A 19,156-nucleotide genomic window follows, 5' to 3' on the forward strand; every position below is an offset into this window, starting at 1 on the left:
GTAGTTCCTCTGACTTGGAGCAGGAGCTCTAGAAGTCCTACCGAGCGCAGGGCTGTGCAGGAACTGGAGAGGAGAGGTCAGCCTAGGCCACTCCAATAGGAGCCACACAACAAAAGAAATTTGCATAGCCTATCCGAGCGAGCAGAGGCATGACCTAACCCTGGATGACTTCCCCCCACTGAAGGAGAACTTCAGGTATAATCCCTTCAATTCTGCCTGTATGATGATGTAGCTTCTATAGGTGTGGATCCTTTGTGACTGATAATTTACATAAACAATTACATTCTAGATCTATAGAAACAGATCTGATATCTGCAAGGAACTATGGTGGACCAAAAAATACAGGGCTTATCTGAGTTCCGAATTCTATTTGCCTTGTGTTATTAAGACAAACAGAAGAAATTTCTGTTACAATTTGGCTCTCAACACCTGAAGTGGGCTAGAAGCCACCACTTGATTTCTCCAGAAAGTCCACTTAGGACAATTACCCACCTAGATATGTACTCTTATTAGGGAATTTACTAATAACTGTGTACCAAAATTTTTGATCTTCAAAATTTTAAACAACTACTTTTAGGGCAGTGCAGTAAATACATTTTCAGTTGTTTGTTGCAGTTCCACAGGGCCTGCAGGACGGAGCTCTTTCGCCAGGCATTTGGTTGAAGTAGCGGATGTCCCCCCTTCTCCCTCCCTCCAGCTTTTCTGGCCCTAAGTTTTTCGGCCCAATTTTTCCAGGCCAATTGTCCATCAGGCCGGTTCTGACTAGTCGTCTGACAACTTTTATAATTATACAGTATTTTATGATTTTATGTGTAAATTATTTTAATAGTATATTTAACTGTTGTACACTGCCCCGAGCCCATTGGGGAGGGCGGTATATAAATCTAATAAAATAAATAATAAATAAAGTATACACTATAGACCTCTAGTTTAAGGGGAAAACCCTCTCAATAAATGTCAGGCTTTGCTTGGGAATTCAGGGTTTTCTTTCCACTTCTTAAAGGCATTGCCCTGATATTGGTATATTGCAGTAGGGTGATCCTCCTGAATATGAAAAGGAGATGGATGATCTCAGGTAAAAATCTCTAACCCAGATGAATGAGCACCTTATCCATGCCCATATTGCCATTACATCTCCAAATCTGCCTACCTGCATGGATGCATTTAAAACAGCTGGGCTGACCATCAAATTAAAAGGATGTAACTGTTTAGGATTGCCCCATAAATTTATTTGCGTCAACTAGTAGACTAGTTACAATTCTGGAAGCAAGCTTCGGAGTAGCACAGAACTCTTCAGAGAGTAACAGAGACAAAAGTTGCTTGCTAGATCCGACGTTCACCCAGGCCAGCAACGTCTATAGGCAAAGCAGAACGACTATTCTACTAATCAAGTTAAAACGTGCCGCGGTATCTCTGCTCCAGCCTCCCTCCGGCCTGGCTCTGCCACTCTCTGTCTCCCCCCCGTCACAGGCCGCAGTCCCGCCTCAGGCTCCTCCCACACACGGGGCGCAGCCAGTCAACGCGAGGCTGTGACATCAGCGCAAGGGAAGCCGACCCGGGGAAAGGAACGAGATTGATACATTGTAGCGATTCCTTTTCCTGTCTCGTCGTTCTAAAGAGCCAGCGAGCCGGGCGCTGGGGCCAAGCTGGGGTTGGGGCGGGGGGGCTTTTCTCAGAAGGGGCGGCCGCCTGTTCCGGTGAGATCTGGCGGGCCGATCGCCGCTTTCAAAGTCCGGAGTTTCTTTTAAGATCCCGGGGAAATTGGCCCCCAAAGAAACTGTCTTTTCCAAGCAGCGAAGCGGGAAGGAATCGAGTTTTGATCCGGCTCTTGAGAGCAAACTTCCTACTGTTGGGGAAAGAAAGAGAAGAGACGAGAAGGAGGAAGGGTGAGGCGGCCGGGGAAGGGACTGCTGCTCGCTGCCTTGTCTTCGGGCGGTACGATGCTGTCTAACTCCCAGAACCAGAACCCCCAAGTACTTTTCCCCAACCCACCCCCTCCTCCCCCGCCGCCTCTTCAGCCACAGCAACAACAGCCACAACTGGCCCAGCAACAACAGTTCCCCCAGTTCCATATCAAGTCCGGCCTTCAGATCAAGAAAAATGCCATCACGGATGATTACAAGGTCACCACTCAAGTGCTAGGGCTGGGGATTAATGGGAAAGTTTTGGAAATCTTTAACAAGAGAACTGCGGAGAAATTTGCTCTGAAGGTAAGTTTGGAAGGGTGGGGGGAGAGCCTGGGTCTGCGATCCTAACTTCTGTTTGCTCGTTATATGCCTTTTAGAAAAAGTTTGGCTATGTCAGAAGTTTAAATCTCTCTTACTCGGAAAATAAGTCTAGCTGAAATAAGTAAACCGCCGAGTAAATACGATGCGGATCGTGACTGTAGGGGCGTACGGTAAGGGGCCTTCTTTGAGCTTCCCTATTCCCTATCGATCAGTACCGGCGTAGATCAACAAAACTTGACCGGTGTGTGTGACGTCTCCCCGTCGGGGGTGGTTGATCTTCGTCATAATTCTGTCTGGTCTAAACCCGCACAATAAAAGAAGTTTTTATGGGCCGTGTAGAAGTTCTCCGATTACTCAACGTTGTAAAGTTCTCTCTCTGTCTTTTTTCTTTCTTTTTTTTTAAAGGGAGGGGGCAGCTGATGGGGTCATTCCTCCGTGGATTTTCCCACTCTTTTCTCCCCTCCCCCCCCTACTGAGCAAATTCAGCATTTGAACGAATTAGGAGTTCCCCAATGAGAGACGAGGGGGTGGGGTGGGTGGAAAGAAACCCCAGAAGGCCAAGAGCGGGCTAATCCTGTAAATATAGGCTGGGCTTTGATTCTTGTGTCTTGACACCCACCCACCCCCCGCGAGGGCATGTATCGTGCATGCATACGTGTGTGTGTGTATTTGATCGGCGGTTTGCTCGGAGCTAGCGATCAAAGCAGCGGCGGCGTGTGTGTGTGTGGGGGCTGACTAGGTGTTACGGATGTGGGCAGCATCATCTCGGAGGGGGAGGATCGCTGGACACTTTGGTCTGGGCAGAGTGTGCGTCGTTAGGGACTCAAATTCAGCTGTGGTCTGGACATGTACACATCACACTCATTCACAGAGAGTTACTTCCGAGCGCCGTGGTGCCTCCCCGCCCCTCCCCCTCTCAGTCTGAAACCCTCTTCTCTAAAACCTCTCCTCCAGATAACGTTGGTGACATGCAGTTCCTGGGATTTAGAGAAACGGTTGGTTTCGCCATGATGTGATAACTGGCTGGTGCCTCTTCCCCCACCCAGGTCCTCTGAGCGAGGAGGAGACACTGGCCAGCAACAGTTTTCCCTCAAGGGAACATGTCTGGTGGGGTTTTGCAGTGGGGAGGGGCCTTGATAGTGTGTCGTCTTCAGGACTGGTAATCAGCTTTCTAAAAGAAATAGGCTCTAAACAATTATAATAATACTGTAAATAAGTAAAATAGAGAATCTTAAATTGTCACTTTAACACGTAAGTTGAGAACTCCCTTGTTTGTCATCATGGACAATGGGAATGAAGCTTAAGGTGGTTTCACTTTGTTGCTTCTGCCTTAATGGGGTTCTTCTGTTATGAATTCTTTTAGGACATTTTTCACATTCCTACTTTAAAAGCACCTTGGAGTCTTCCTTCTCAGCATGCGTGGTAGCTGTTAATGTGTGAGAGAAAGCAGAAGAGATTTGCCAGAAAAAGCAATCCAATGTAGTTTCTAGGGCTTCTCAGAGATGGCATTAAAAGCGCTTTTTGTATTTAGTATAATGTGAATGTAAAAGCTACATTGGCTAAAATATACACCAGGTATAAAATGGTGCTCTTTTACTTTGTATCCCACTTCAACAACATTCATATACAAAGCAAGGTATTGTGTGGACATGCTTCTACATTCAAATTACAAAGCAGTTTAAGGACTGAGCCAGTTCAGATGTTGGGAATCCTTGACTGAATCACCTATTTCCTTATACTTCTTTTAGCAGTGACAACAAGGGAGGGATTGCATAATTTCCTTCTACTGTTTCTCAATGAACCCCCATCTTTCTAAAGCAGCTATTTGCTAGTATCAGGTTAATACACAGGTGCTTTTCTTATCTGGGAGAAATAGCAACTTCAGGAATAATTTACATTGGGGAAATGTCCAGGAACCATCACTTGAATCCAGTTCACCCCTTGCAATGGCTGCTATTAACGACATTTAAATAGGTAACTGTATCAGTGAAACCCCTTTTCAGCTGTGCAATTGAAAGGCCAATGTTAGGTGAATCAGGGATCACCCTGAGCCTGCTTCAGTGGGGAGGGTGGGGTACAAATTAAATAAATATAAATAAATAAATACATTCATCCTAACCTACCTCACAAGGCCACTTGTGAAGGGGGAGGTGTCCCAGGTATATCACTTTGAAGAATGGCAAGATTGTTGCTGTTCTTGGTACTTTATTATACTAACAGCTGCAACACTTACGAACACTAACCCACAAGGTTTTGACGAGTCAGTCCTGGACACATACCTAGGAGGCTTGGTAAGGGATTACATCCCAACCTTAGATGAAAGTGAAATTTTCCCAGAGCAGATGAACAGTTATTTATAGTGAGCAAAGGGCCATTGTTTGCTGTCATTGTTTTCTAGTTAATGTTCCAGTATCACCCATTGACAAGAGTGATAGACATCTGGGTAGTAGAATGGGCTGTGCAGACTGAAGGTGGAGGATCAAAGTTTTGAATGTTCTTTTATGTAGCCAACCCCCCCCCAAAAAAACCCCCTCCCCATGAATAAAAAGAAACTAGCACAGTAGGAAGTGGACTGGGAATTTTTTTTTCTCTGATGTGGTATTTTTGTACTACAGTGAGGTTTTTGAAAATATGGATATATATTTTTTTTAATGGCAGCTCAACCCACAGGTTCTAGTGGCATTTCTCTTTTTTCAGTGGTATGTGTAGGTTGGCTTGAAGTGGTATCTCATCCCCAGTATCTCTAAAATGAAAATAACCTTTTTATATAAAATGGACAAGTTGGGAACAATAGAGGGAAGGAAGGGAAAGACAGGAATAGGAAGGAGGGAAGGAATATGGGCAAATACATTTACATGTCTTTAGGACCAAAGTAGACATGATGATGGGACACCTCGGTATCACATTTCCCATGTTTTTAAAAATTAAGAGCAGCAGACTGAGGCTGTGGCAGAGAATGGTGGGTTTAAACTTCCCCACTAAAGTTATTGTTGTTCCCTTGAGGATGATCTTACTGTATGTGTACCTCTAAATTCTCCTCTCACCTGCCAACAGCAGGGTTTTTTTTGGGGGGGGGAAGGGAGTAGAGTCCATTTAAAACAGAAAGTGGTACCCAGGAAAAGTATTAACTTCCCCTAAGCCAACCTTGTTATTACCTGATTTGATTGAGATCCTGCCAGGGCTACCATGTACAATTTAACAAAAGGTGAGCAATCTAATCACTAATCTCTCACCTTCATGATTAGTTTGGTCCTTACAGCTTGGATTCAGCTGGGAATGAAGGTCAAGGTGAGAAGCCAAAGTTTGTGTGGGGAAAAGTGAGTTCTGAGGAGGGATTTGAAGGTGGAGGGGTGGTGGCACTACACACAGGAGTGCAAAGAGGAAGTTCTTGTGAAAGCAGTGTGTGATATCTAATAATGATCCTGCGGTGGCTCGAGTGGTTAAGACGCTGAACTGCAGGCTGTGGAAGGTCAGTAGTTCAGCAGTTCGAGACCCGGGTGCCGCATGACGGAGTGAGCTCCCATCTCTAGTTCCAGCTCCTGCCAACCTAGCAGTTCGAAAGCAAGAAATTGCAAGTAGATAAATAGGTACCCCTTTAGTGGGAAGGTAAGAGGGTTCCGTGCGCCTTGGTGTTTAGTCATGCCGGCCACATGACGACGGAAATGTCTTCGGACAGCGCTGGCTCTTCGGCTTTGAAACGGAGATGAGCACCGCAACCCTAGAGTCGGATTCGACTGGCTTTCGAGCAAGGGAACCTTTACCTTTAGTGCCTTTCTCCTGACACTGATCCAAATACTTTACATTTCTGTGACTGATCTCCAGTGGAAACTTTATCTGAAGTCAGGATAACCATGTGGTTCTCAGTGATCTCATAACACTTTGCATAAATCTCCAGCATTGTTCTTTGTTTTGATATGCACCCTCTCACCCCTAACATTTATCTAATATTTTCTGCTCCAGCTGTCTCTGCCTTTACTCCAAACATGACTGGGTGTGTGAGGATGGTATGCAGTTTACAACATCCGACTGAATGAAAGGTGCTGGCTTTTCTTTATGTGTCTTCCATGTAACTAGGGTGTGTCATTAAGAATCTCCTCTATCATAAACTGAGAAATTCACCACCACCTCTGACAACGATCAAACCCTTTGATCTCTTGAAGCTTATAGAAAGCAGAGGAGACTCCATACAGTCCAGCAACTTAGAAAATATGTTGATAATTCACTTTCAGTGAAATCCATTTACATTGCTGTTTATGTGGGTGTGTGAATTATGAAAAGGCAGGGTAACAGAAAGTTGACTTTAGAAGGACAAAATCTACCATCTGCTGCATTTGGCTGACCATTCTTGATTCCCAGATGTCCACTGGTTTTAATAGCTGAGTTAAAAATCTATCACAGATGATGAAGTGTGATAGAGGGTTATTGTAGTATAAGTGGTTTATGGGTGGGTTGAACACCAACTCATTTGGGAAAGACTTTCTCACCTTTAAATGGCTTTGGAAACATCATATGAACTCTAAAGTGAGATGGGTACAGATTACTGTACTCCAGAAGAAGAAAACAGTCTGCATCTTAAACATAAATTTGCTCCCACACATTTAGCTGTTCAGAAATGCTATACATTCTCTTGTTAATTACAGAGATCAAAAACAAAAATTCTTCTGTTGCAATTAAATCTTATTTCTCCCTCTTCAGACAAATGTGTTTGAAAAGCAACAGAAAAAAAATAGGCATCTCTTGGGTTATTTTCCTATTGTAAAGTCTCTGTGCAGGCATAAATGCTGCATTAAACAGACTATACTGTACTTCTCCAAGACAGAAACTGTTCTTTCACTTAATGAGCTGAATAGCAGAGTCTTGCATTTTGCCTGAGAACATGCACATTTATCACTATTATTATGTCTGAGACATGCTAATTCTTTTTCTTTCTAAGCTGTAAATGAGTAGGCTCAGCTACTGTTTTGACAGAGTGCTTTTAATCAATTTGGCAGTTGCCTCCGCCACTCTAAATTGCCAGCTTCCAATACTTCCCCATGAGAAAGAATAGGAGGAATGAGAGTTCCAGCAGAAGAAGGAAGGGGCACGGACTGGCATCTCCATGACCACTCTGCATGAGAATATGGGGCCAGATAAGAAGAGCTGTGTTGGCAGTGCCATTTATCTTACCGACAGTGGAGCAGGATCCCCCCTCCCCCCCAGGCTGGCTCTTTATCTAGTTGTGACTTTTTAATCATCTGAATGCAATTGAAGTGAGTTTATAGCCTTGCGGGGTGATAAGTTGCAGGCTTTTACACTTTGTGCTTAGAACTTAGGTCTTCTGTCACTTATTGATAGAATGTTTATGGCCAAATGTGACTGCCATTTGATGCCTGGTGCCATGGGCTGGGGGCCTAGAGCATTCCCTCTCTCCCATCAGCCTACTGGTGGTTTGTCTAAGGCTACCAGATGAGCTCATGGCAGGAGTGAGATTAAAACCAGGGACTTTTATCTTTTTGCAGTTCAGTTTCTCAGCCCCCCCACCCCATGCCATCACCCTGGTCAGAGTCTTCTATTGTTGCTGGGATTGAGTAAGATGATAACAAAATACTTGTGCTTAGGACAATAATGTTAGCAAGGTGGGTGTTTAGCAAAATACTAGCAATTCCTGTTTTTGTATTATTTTCCACACTTCTGTCCATGGGAAACATTTTTTTTTAACATTCCCTCCCCTTCCCTCTCAGCACAGAGAAAGGAAAGAGTTCAGGCAAGCTATCTAGTGTATCAGCTTCAGTTCCAAGTACAAGACCGTTTTCCGATTCATTGGAATTGTTAGTTGAGAGTTCTAGCAGATTGTGCTGCTCACTAGTTTAGACTGAGACTTGTGTGCTGCAAAGTTTCCTCTGTAAATCACCAGAGGAAGTTTACACTTTAGATTGTTCAGTTGATAAGGACTGAAGAGGACATATACATTTAATAGATAGTCTCTGAAAGCAAATGCATCGCTGTCTTTCACTCATTAATATGTCTGTATGACTAAGGGACTCCTTAGTAATGTCATTCAAGACAAACAGAAACAACAACAACAAAAAAGCCTTTGGCAGTAACTGAACAAACCAGCTATCAGGAAAGAATTGCAACAGGACTGGTTATTTCCGGTGACGCAAAGCATTGGACTGAGCTGTTGCCAGGAGCAAATGCTGAAACTTTCCCTTCAATGGCATGTTTTGGTTTTGAAGCCTACGCTGCCCATCTGATTGCTTTCTGTTTGCATTCCTTGTTTCCAACAGTCGTGGATATTAATGCAGTCTCATCTCAAAAAGCAAGGCAGTTGTAAACCTCGTGAATATTATATTACTGCTATCTGTTCTGTATGGGAAAAGGGTTTGTTGCTAAATTTGTCTCTGTTTCAGGTGCTCTTGTGTGAGCATTTAATTTAAGATTCATCTCAGGACACTTGCAGAAGTTGTATAAACTATGATATTTATTATTTATTTATTTAATTCCATTTCTACCCCGCCCTCCCCGCGGGGTAGAAATGTTCTTTCCATCCGATCCATGTGTTTATGCTAAACAAAATCCAATGAATTACCTAAGTGAGTGATTAGTAGCCAGACTAAAGGACAATCTTTATCTGCTAAAGAGTTGGAGCTTAGGACGGATGGAATCTGGCAGGTAACACAAGAAAAAAAGTTGGCAGGCCACTGATCACTGCAGTACAAAATGAAATTGGAAAACCACTTAGTAGCAATCTGAGCCTTGCATCAGTTCAGACCTGGTCTATTCTCTTCCAGAAAACAATTCTGTTAAGTAGTATGGGACTGTTAACTTCCACTGACATTGGGAATAGTAAACAAGCTCATGAAAAACTCCTGAAGCCAGCCAGAAGGATTTGTAGACTACTGCCCTTGTTAGTTGACACTGTGAAATGTAAGGTTAACTGTGTGGTCAGTCTCTTGGGGATACATGGTAGGGATGTGATCTGTCTTCCTTCACTCAAGTTGCAGAAACTTCTTGATGGAAGAAAATGAAGTGTCTATGCTTTAGAAAATCCAGAGTTATAGCTGACTTGATCTGGATACTTATTGCTGCTAAGCCTCTGGCATTATGTGACACAGAAATAGGAAAACATCTCCTATTGTAAATTCCTCCCTATTCTATGTTTACAGCTATGCTTTGTATGAAATCCATAATCAGTTTGTGATTGGCTTTCTTACTAAACTTTGTATAAAATAAATATGAGAAAACCAATAGGATTTCATTTCAGCAAGCTCATAGCCCGAAAGGTGCCTTTGGAGTAAGGTGTCTTACATGGCTCTTTCCTTTTGTGTGTGTGTCATTGAAGGCCTCTCGAAATGGATAAAGCTGTTTTGTAGCAACTTTGGAAGCAATGCTAAGCAGGTCTACTCAGAAGTAAGTCCCATGTTATTCAATGGGTCTTATAATTCTGAAAGTCTCTTTAGGATTGCAGCTTTTGTTTTCTTCGGAGTACAATTTGTATTATGAGGCCTCCTGGAGCTTATGTGGAATGTCACTGCTGCCTGGGAAAATAAGAGATGGTGTATTCACTGGTGAAATGTGACCCATCATTATGATTTGAATACCTTCAGACAAGTATTCAGAGTATGGTTGAAACCTCAGGCTTCATTCCACATTGTGGGAGCTCTTATGTGGCATTTTCCAATTTATTAAAATATTTGTACTCATCCTGTTTAGTTATTATAATTGACCAGTCAGTTTTACGATAAAATCAGATGCAACACAATAAAGTCAACACCTAAAAAATTTACATAAATAAGACATGGGGGGGAGGTGTTTCCCTCCGTTTCTGTAGAGACAAAAATAACAAAATCTGCCCATTAGAAGCACCAGAGTCTTCAAGGTCTTCAGTTGCCAGTTCCTTTCTCCCAACCCTCATCTTGCAAAGGAATGCATTGGCTGTATATACTCTTATACTCCTTAAGGGGACTCTGGTATAACTGAAAGGTTCTCTCATTGATGCGGTTAACCCAGTTGCTACAGTTATTATAATTGACCAGGCAGTTTTACGATGAAATCAGATGTAACACAATAAAGTCAACACCTAAAAAAATTACATCAATAAGACATGGGGGGGGTTGTTTCCCTCAATTTCTGTAGAGACTAAAATAACAAAATCTGCCCATTAGAAGCACCAGAGTCTTCAAGGTCTTCAGTTGCCAGTTCCTTTCTCCCAGCCCTCATCTTGCAAAGGAATGCATTGGCTGTATATACTCTTATACTCCTTAAGGGGACTCTGGTATAACTGAAAGGTTCTCTCATTGATGCGGTTAACCCAGTTGCTATTGATTAGTCTTCTTATGCATTGCATAATGGCAGCCAGCCCAATGTATTTCTAGGTGTGGATTTATGCTGATTTACTTTAAAGGGAATTAAGCCAGTTTACATCTCAGGGTGTTCTCACAAAAGAAAATTAGAATGTCTTTTAGTCTGGACTGAGCATCACTTGTGAAAGCTGTTAATGTGAGACTGAAAGTGGAAGAACTCAAAACGTATATTCTAGTCTGTGTAGTTTTCCATCACGTTGGGACTTTGAGGAAATATAAGAACCCATTTAAGCTGACACCTGCAAAAATGTCCTCTACTCTGACCAGGCTGAGACTTGGATAGCATGTTTATTTAACTGATGTGGTTCAAATGTGGTATTCTTGATCTCCAAATTATGGATGGCAGATTGGGAATCTATTTATTTATTTATTTATTTTTGTATTTATACCCTGCCCTCCCCGCAAATGGACTCAGGGCGGCTTACAAGAGAGCAAAATATGCCCATACATAAAACAGGGTAAAAACAATAAAACCAATGATTACTACAAATAAAGTGCTCAAATTTAAACAAGATGGTCATTAATTAGGGGTAGGTGGTTTTTCATGGAAGAAGAGAAGAAGAAGAGATTGGATTTATACCCCGCCCTTCACTTGGAGTCTCAGAGCGGCTTACAAACTCCTCTCCCTTCCTCTCCCCACAACAGACACCCTGTGAGGTGGATGGGGCTGAGAGAACTCTGACACAGCTCTTTTTCAAGGATAGCTGTGCCAGAGCTTGTGACTGACCCAAGGTCACATCAGCAGGTGCAAGTGGAGGAGTGGGGAATCAAACCCGGTTCTCCCAGATTAGAGTCCGCGCACTTAACCACTACACCAAACTGGCTCTCATGGAGGTTGGTAGGGTCCAGTAAATGTTAAACTGTCCAGAATGTGGCATTAACGTCCTTTTCTCTTGCATGCAAATTCTCCCTGCCTTCTTTTTCATTGTGTGCTATAACTGTATTTTAGTTCATGTTTAGGGAAATTTGTCTGAACTGCACAACTGTTTTCATTGCTAGTTGTTGCTTTAACTATTTCATCATCTACAGTATGTAAAGTGAATGAGATACTACAGGCAGGGGACCTGAGAGGACTTCAGTATGGAAGAATCTGGTCCTTCTCCCTACACTGTCTTCTGCTTTTCCTCCTTTCTTCCCCCTCTTGTGTGATGTATTCATTTTTATACATTTATATTTTCTTAAAAATATTTAAAAAGTATCTATAAAAAGTACCTTTAAAAAGGTATTTTGGAAACCTGGGGATTCCCCTTAGGTTTGCAGACATCTCTCCCTTGTCTGTCCCTGGTCACGTTGTGTGGCTATTTGATCTGCATTCTTGGCCCAGGTTCAGAATTTGATGCATAGGTTATTCAGCTTCCCCTTGCCCTCCTTGCTTCATAGAATAACTGCATTAGAGCTCCTGCCATGTATACACAGAACTGTTTGGTTTGAAGGCTGATCTGTACCCAACTGACCTGCAATCTGAGAGCAGGGAATAAGCTTACCCTCTCTTCACTTTAGCCATCTATGTTTATCCTCTGCATGCCCTTCTCAGTCATGTGCTAGGATACAATAAGTATTGTGGAATATGATCTAGTAGTTTCCTTGCAGCCATAATTAGTTTTCAGGGCTCAGATACATTTTTTAAAAACAAAAGCTGTGTCATATTCAGGATGTTAACACAAGGGCCCCCTCTGCTTGTTGTTGGTTTTTTTTTTTTTTTAAATATCAAGTGTCTTCCTGAAAAGAGTATCCATGGATATACTTTCTAATGTTAACTTTTCAGGAGCCACCTGATTCAAGGCTGAAGTCAGTTCCTAAATAGGGGCACTGGATTTGGTCCTTGTGAAGACCCACAACTCTCTGATATGTCTAAACGTCTGCCACTGGTCATGAGCAGAGATGATTGTAAGCAGGATGGATGGATCATGAGGTGCTTTGTTCTTGAGTTACACTTTTGCAGAACTGGGTAAAAATGTTGCCCTGTCCCAAATGCAAAGAGGTCAGAGTCATCCTTAGTTAGGACAGGAGACAGTATTAACTGTGCTGTAACCTCTTGCTTAGGGAGCTGCGGTGGCTCAAGTGGTTGAGATGCTGAACTGCAGGCTGTGGAAAGTCAGTAGTTCAGCAGTTCAAGACCCGAGTTGCCGCATGACGGAGTGAGCTCCCGTCTCTAGTTCCAGCTCCTGCCAACCTAACAGTTCGAAAGCAAGAAATTGCAAATAGATAAATAGGTACCACTCTGGTGGGAAGGTAACAGCGTTCCGTGCACCTTGGTGTTTAGTCATGCCGGCTACATGACCACGGAAACGTCTTCGGACAGCACTGGCTCTTCGGCTTTGAAACGGAGATGAGCACCGCAACCCTAGAGTCGGACTCGACTGGCTTTCGAGCAAGGGAACCTTTACCTTTTTAACCTCTTGCTTTCCAAAGTAGTTGACTGCGATGCTTGCTAGACAAAATGATTGTGGGTCGGGAAAATACCATTGCACTACAGAGGACCCTTACCTTCAAAGCAATGCATTGTCTTCTCTTTATTTATGTATTTAATTCATTTATACCCCACCTTTCTCCCCAATGGGGATCCAAAGCAGCTTACATCATTCTGCTCTCCTTAGTTTTTTCTCCCACCCCCCCTAATGTACTAAGGGCCAAATCAGATGTGCTATTTTTCTATGAGTCTAGTCTGGGTCTCCACCCCATTCCTATAGTCAGGAGTCTCCCCCCCATTAGTCTGGGTCTCCCCCCCATTCCTATAGTCAGGAGCAGCTGCTCAGAACTAAGTTCCCAAACACTGCAGGGCCCTGATTTGGCCCAGGACCACCGTGCATGGAAAAGAAGGGCTCTGGAAGCTAGCAGAAAACTGGATCTGTTAGTAATTTAACATTTTGTAGGGGATAGTATATAAACTATGTTGGTGGTCTGGAGAACAGAAGGGGATTTAGGGATTAAATACAAATGTGTTGCAGGAAAGTGATTGAGGTAGTAAGGTAGGACAATAGGACTGGGGATTTCTTGTGTAGAAGGTGAATATGTTGAAAAGATGTGAATTTTCTGGAGCTGGATAATAGCTAGGAGCTTCCATGGGGTGGGTGTATATAGTAGTATATGATTGTATTTGACTGGTAGTCCACCTTGAGTCTTTGGAGAGAGCAAAATAAAAACAGCAATATTAGTGAAAGCCAATGGTGCTGGCCATGGACAAAGCTTCATTGCAGGCAGTCTTGCATAAGGTAGTATGTCATCAGTGATAAAGGGTTTTGTACAGCACACATGACATGGGAGCTCCACTGATTGTGGAGACAAATCCCTAGGCTACAACCCTAGTATAATATTTCAGTGTATGTAATAGAAATTATCTCACACTAAGTAGTGTAGATGAGTCTCTCCCTCCATTGTTCATGTTTTAGTGGCATAACTGAATGACAGATTGCTTTAGATGACAGTTCTTCCCATTTATCCTGTTGCCTATGACAGCTGAACAGGGGATGTTCTTGTTTTCTCCAGTCATGGTCTATTTTGAGAAATATGAAGTGGGGCTCTTCTACAACAAACTTGGAGCTGCAGCATTTACACAAATGCATGACTAGTTCCCCCCCACAGGTGTGCCATCAAAGAAGAAGAGGGAGTCATCTTATATTTGCATACACAGTTATGTGCCGGTTTTTTGTGTATAACATTTTTCAGGGGGTTGTCTTACATTCGAGGTTGCCTTCCTGTGAAATAAATACAGTATCTGTTACCAAGGAGGCTTTCTCCTCCACCCCTTTTTCCACAACAAGTGTAAATGACCACTGTTCATTTCCGCCTTTATCAATTTGCTTTCAGGATTACCATGAGAAACATAAACATCTAAAATCTTCATTACCCCCAATTGCTAAAAGCATAGATTTGTGTCCTTTCAAAAGACATTTCTGGATTGATCCAAGCCTCACACAATGATTGTTGCTGTCATTCCAGCTACATTCAGGTACTGGATTCCATTTTTGTAAAGAATACAAATATGGGGTTTAATAGTGCTTTTAACCTGTAGACCTCAAAGTGCTTTGCAGAGAAAAGCATGCAAAGAACTTTCTGTTGTTACTGTTTGCATTGCTACAGCACTTCAGGCCCTTTGAGTGATATATCTTCTTCACCCCAAAGCACAGAAAAACTCCCATCCATGCCACAAAAGATGTGCAGCCTGGTTTTCTGCATGATTGGGAGTAGTCCCATTTAATTTGATGGGTTGCATGCTGTGGTGGCAACCCAAGTTGTAGCAAACCCGATTGTTATTCCTTTCTTAGACTTTCTTCTTTTTATGTTTTTACAATACCTGTAGAAGCCTGTCCAGTCCCAGCATCCTGGAACAAACTTCTGTGTACTGCATTCATGCATTTTGTTTTTATACGTATCACAGTTGCCTTGGATTCCAAGAGGTGTGAAAGAGAAAACTGGGTGTGTGTGTGTGGGGGGTTATGGCATAGCCCCTACTTGCCCAAAGGTTTATACTCTATGCCACTTCTGTGTTCCCACCATTGTCATAGCAAATAAGAGGAAAACTGGGTGTGTGTGGGGGGGTTATGGCATAGCCCCTACTTGTCCAAAGGTGTTCCCACCATTGTCATAGCAAATAAGAAGGGTTTAAAAAAGCCTGTTGGAAAAGGAGACAGAAGAACCTGGCTCACAAGGAACTGGGGTTGCCACCCTCCAGATGGGGCCTGGCGATCTCACTGGGAGATCTGCTAGAATTAGAAGTGATCTTCAGACTATAAAGATCAGTTCTCTTGGAGAAAATGGCTGCTTCAGAGGGTGGACTCTATAGCATTGTACCCTACCGGGTCCTTCTGCTCCCCAAATCTTGCCCTCTCCAGGTTCCACCCCCAGAATTTCCAGAAATTTTCCCAACATGGAGTTAGCAACCTTACAAGAGACACTGACTCATCAGATTGCAAAAACAATGTGTTTCCCATACCAACAAATGCCATATAGGTACAGGATGGAAAAGACTCTAAAGATCAAGATGCTAGAGTGGATCTAAGAAGACCTAATTTTTATGAAATGCTTATACCACAGGTCTATGCTTATTTCAAACCTATATTCATCATAACTAGCAATTCTGGAAACTGCAAACGAAGCTCCAATACCAAGTTTAATTCAATCAGCAGTTCTCCACCCCTCCAAGTAAAGATTTTGGATTCTAGTATCTTTAGGTGCGGAGCATTTGATGTGGAAGTGGACAGGGTGTTTTGATTGGTTGGCATTTCACTTTGTGATCTCACAGCTCTGAACTCTGGCAGCGCTTCCTGCTTCAGCTGTGGTTCCAAAAATAGTGTGCAGTGAGGCCTCCTTTCCTCGGCATGGTGGCACCCCCATCACTGTCTATTTATCTCTTTGTTTACAGGCAGCAGTGATGACTTGCTGTGACACGGGTCCTACAGTGTTCTGGCTGGGGAATCTCAGACTTGCATGTCATTTTTTAAAAATGTCCTGCTTGGAAAGCTTTAGTAAATGATGCCATAGGTATGTGGTACATTTGTGAGTAGGAAGTTGTGCTAGAGTGATATAAGCATATGAATAGTAGGGCTGTATTGTGGTTTAAGACTGCTTTCATTGAGGAGTCCAAAAGGTCAGTTTGAAATATAAATAATCCATTGTTCCTAGGGTGGAACCTGAACAGAAAAGAAAACTAATTGGCTAATTTAGCGCCCTAGCATGTATGAGAGGAGGCTGCAGAGGACATGAATGGCAACACTTGTGAAAATAAATCAGTCTGAACTAAGCTGCTCCATCCTACTTACAGCTATTTGCACAATATGCATCACTCAATGGCCAAAATGATTGTTGGAGGTAAGCCACATAGGCATGTACAAACACCTCTAATTTGGGGGACTGGGTGGTGACTAAGCATTTCTGTACCTGTCTCTACAATGCATCTTGTCCTGCTTCCCCACTGGCCTGTGGAGCTGGTAAGGGCCATAAGAGCTGTGCTGTTAACTTGATGTAGATCTACATCAAGTTTGCACAGGCACTTTGATCCCCTGATTACTGAGAAAAAGCACTGTCTATACGAACAGACATCACAGCTTGAACACCACAGGTAGAGCTTTTGTATTGGCTGACATCAACTGAAATGCAGCTGCATTTCTCATTGGAGGCAATTTACTACTACTACTACTACTACTACTACTACTACTACTACTACTACTACTACATGGGATTTTTACCCCGCCCACCCCCGAAGAGCTCTGGGCGGTTTACAGAGGATCGTGTGTGCACACGCTTTCTAGAATCCTAACTATAGCCAGAAATTCAGGGGGATGGGAACCCTACCAGATACCCTCTGAAGGCTTTTTTCCGCAGATGTTCTTGCTTCTCCTTCCGTCTTGAATGTTTAACTATGAGTTGTCAGGTGGCATGTTATCCAGTGGGCTATTTGCATATGTGAATCAACTATAATCCGATCTGTCTTTTCTAAAATCTCTAGTGAGGAACAGTGACTAGTCACCCCAGCTGTTTGATTGTGGCTTAGGACTTGTGATATGTTTTGTGTAGCCTGTATCATGTGTACAATGGAAGACTTTTTGACCTGTAAAATGCCTCCAGTAGAGACAGCTGTGTGGCTAGCTTCCTGCAGGTCATGCAGGGAGTGAACCTCAGGGGGGGAATGCTCCATATTTTTTGGGGGGATACTACTTGTGGTCCCAACTGTGTGCTGTAATGTCCACCCAGAACCATGGGAGGTTGCTGCTGGGATGTGCCCTGTGACTATCCAAATGTCTGTCTTTAGGGTTGCCAGACCCTCTGGTGGAGTTGGAGGTCCCCTGCTGCCAGGCTCTGTCCCCCCAGCTGCAAATCAGCTGGCCGGTGGGGGACTTAGAAAGAGGAAGGCCCAGGCCATGTTGCCGGCATTGCACAGGAAGTGCCATCACCATGCCAGCAAAGTCAAGGCGACATTCTGGTATTTGGGGGAAAACTCTATGTTAGAAGCCATGTTTACCATAGAGCTTTGCCCAAATACCAGAGCGTCACAGCAATTGTTGCAGGGTGATGCCATCACTTCCTATGCAATGCTGGCGACGTGGCCTGAGCCTTCCTCTTTATCCTGGTAAGTCCTCCCCATCCCTTGCTGGTTGCCAGGATGGACCTGGCAACCCTGTCTGTCTTGTAACTTGGGGCAGCTGCATTATTAGAGATCATACCAACTAGCCTTATTGAGTTGGGAGTTGGAAAGTCTGTGGCTGCTGCATCTGGACTCTTGGCTTCTTTCTTCTGTGGCTCTGAAGGAGGGAGGACTGCCAACAGCATTTCTCTGTGGAGCTGACTGTACACTGTGAGACTAGCCTCCTTCCTTTGTGTTCTTCCTTTGGTCCCAGAAGTTTCCAGCTGGATTTACAGGTGGCTTGCAGCTGAAATTATAAATTCAAGTTCTCTGATCTCTGTACAATTTTCACACTTAACTCCTAAATACTACTGATAAATAAGACTTTTTGTTGAGGGTGGCGCCAGCAGTAGCATCTGAATATCCTGGGAAAACTAGTGCCAAGCCTGCCCCATGGATAAGTGGCCCCACCTTTGTATTTGCCCTTTCCCTTCTTGTCAGTGCACTACTGGAAAAGCCGGAATGATACCGAGGGACAGCTTCTAGAAGACAAGCCCAAAGAAAATGGCAACAGAACACCACTTGTGGTCACCTACAGCTCACAACTCAAGCCAGTTCAATGCATTATTAATGACTACAACCCATGCTGCATGGTGACGCTTTCCTCACACAGGCACTGGGGGGGGGGCAACTTTTTCTTGCTTACGGACAGGCTGCTAACCTAAAACAACTTCTCACCCACAATGATAAACTACTTAACAGTAACATGGAGTCTGGTAACAAGGCCTGCAACAAACCAAGATGCTAACTTTCCTCTCATATAGATTGTAACAATACCATCAGTGGACCCAGCAGCATCATATAGGACAGTGACTCACAACAGCTCATATTCTACCACAAATGTTTGTTAGTCCTTAAGGTGCTACTGGACTCATAGTGCACTACTGCATTTTGACAGCGGGGGAACAGGCCAGCCCTTCCCTGCTTATGTGACAATAGTTCTCTTCATAGAGAACTGCATCAGCTAAGGGTGTGTTCTTCAAAAAAAATAAAATCTCATTTTAATTTCATTCTGGGATTTTGGGAAGGGCATGATTTTTGTCATCCTGAAGTTTTGGGAGTGTCAATGCCATTCTAGAAATCCATTTTGAGGACTTTTTTTTTTTGATTTGGCGTATTAGCACCTGAGAATCATGCCCTGAAAAAAAAGACATACCCCTCCCCAAGGCAGCAAGGGCGCATGGGAGGAGAGAGGGAAAGACAATGTGGCCCCAGTGGGCTGTGGCCTCTGTAGGCCAGGTCTCCCACAGGGGATCTTTACAATTGAAAGGGTCACTGTGGCATCTGCACTGCAGCCATTTCACTGCCTCTGCTATCTCTCCCAAAACCAGAATACTCTCAAAATTGCAGGAGATACATTTTTGTTACTCCCCAAACTTCAAGAGTGCTTTGGGTCACTTTAGGTATTTCTGAACTGACCCCCGAAAAACAAATTTCAGGAGTAATTTCACCTTGGGAATATCAAA

At 43.4% G+C, this 19,156-nt stretch overlaps 1 protein-coding gene across 1 annotated transcript in view; it reads left to right on the forward strand.

Moving 5' to 3' along the window:
- The first annotated feature begins 1,598 nt into the window (after positions 1–1,598).
- The window catches only part of MAPKAPK2 (mitogen-activated protein kinase-activated protein kinase 2), a 117,155-nt gene continuing 99,597 nt past the window's right edge, over positions 1,599–19,156 (forward strand). Inside the window, exon 1 of the mRNA XM_015427686.1 lies at positions 1,599–2,210. Coding sequence (XP_015283172.1) covers positions 1,941–2,210 — 270 coding nt within the window. The 5' untranslated portion in view covers positions 1,599–1,940. The remainder of the gene's footprint in view (positions 2,211–19,156) is intronic.

This window comes from Gekko japonicus, unplaced genomic scaffold, assembly GCF_001447785.1.
Source record: "Gekko japonicus isolate JY-2015 unplaced genomic scaffold, Gekko_japonicus_V1.1 scaffold413, whole genome shotgun sequence".
Taxonomy (NCBI): Eukaryota; Metazoa; Chordata; class Lepidosauria; order Squamata; family Gekkonidae; genus Gekko; species Gekko japonicus.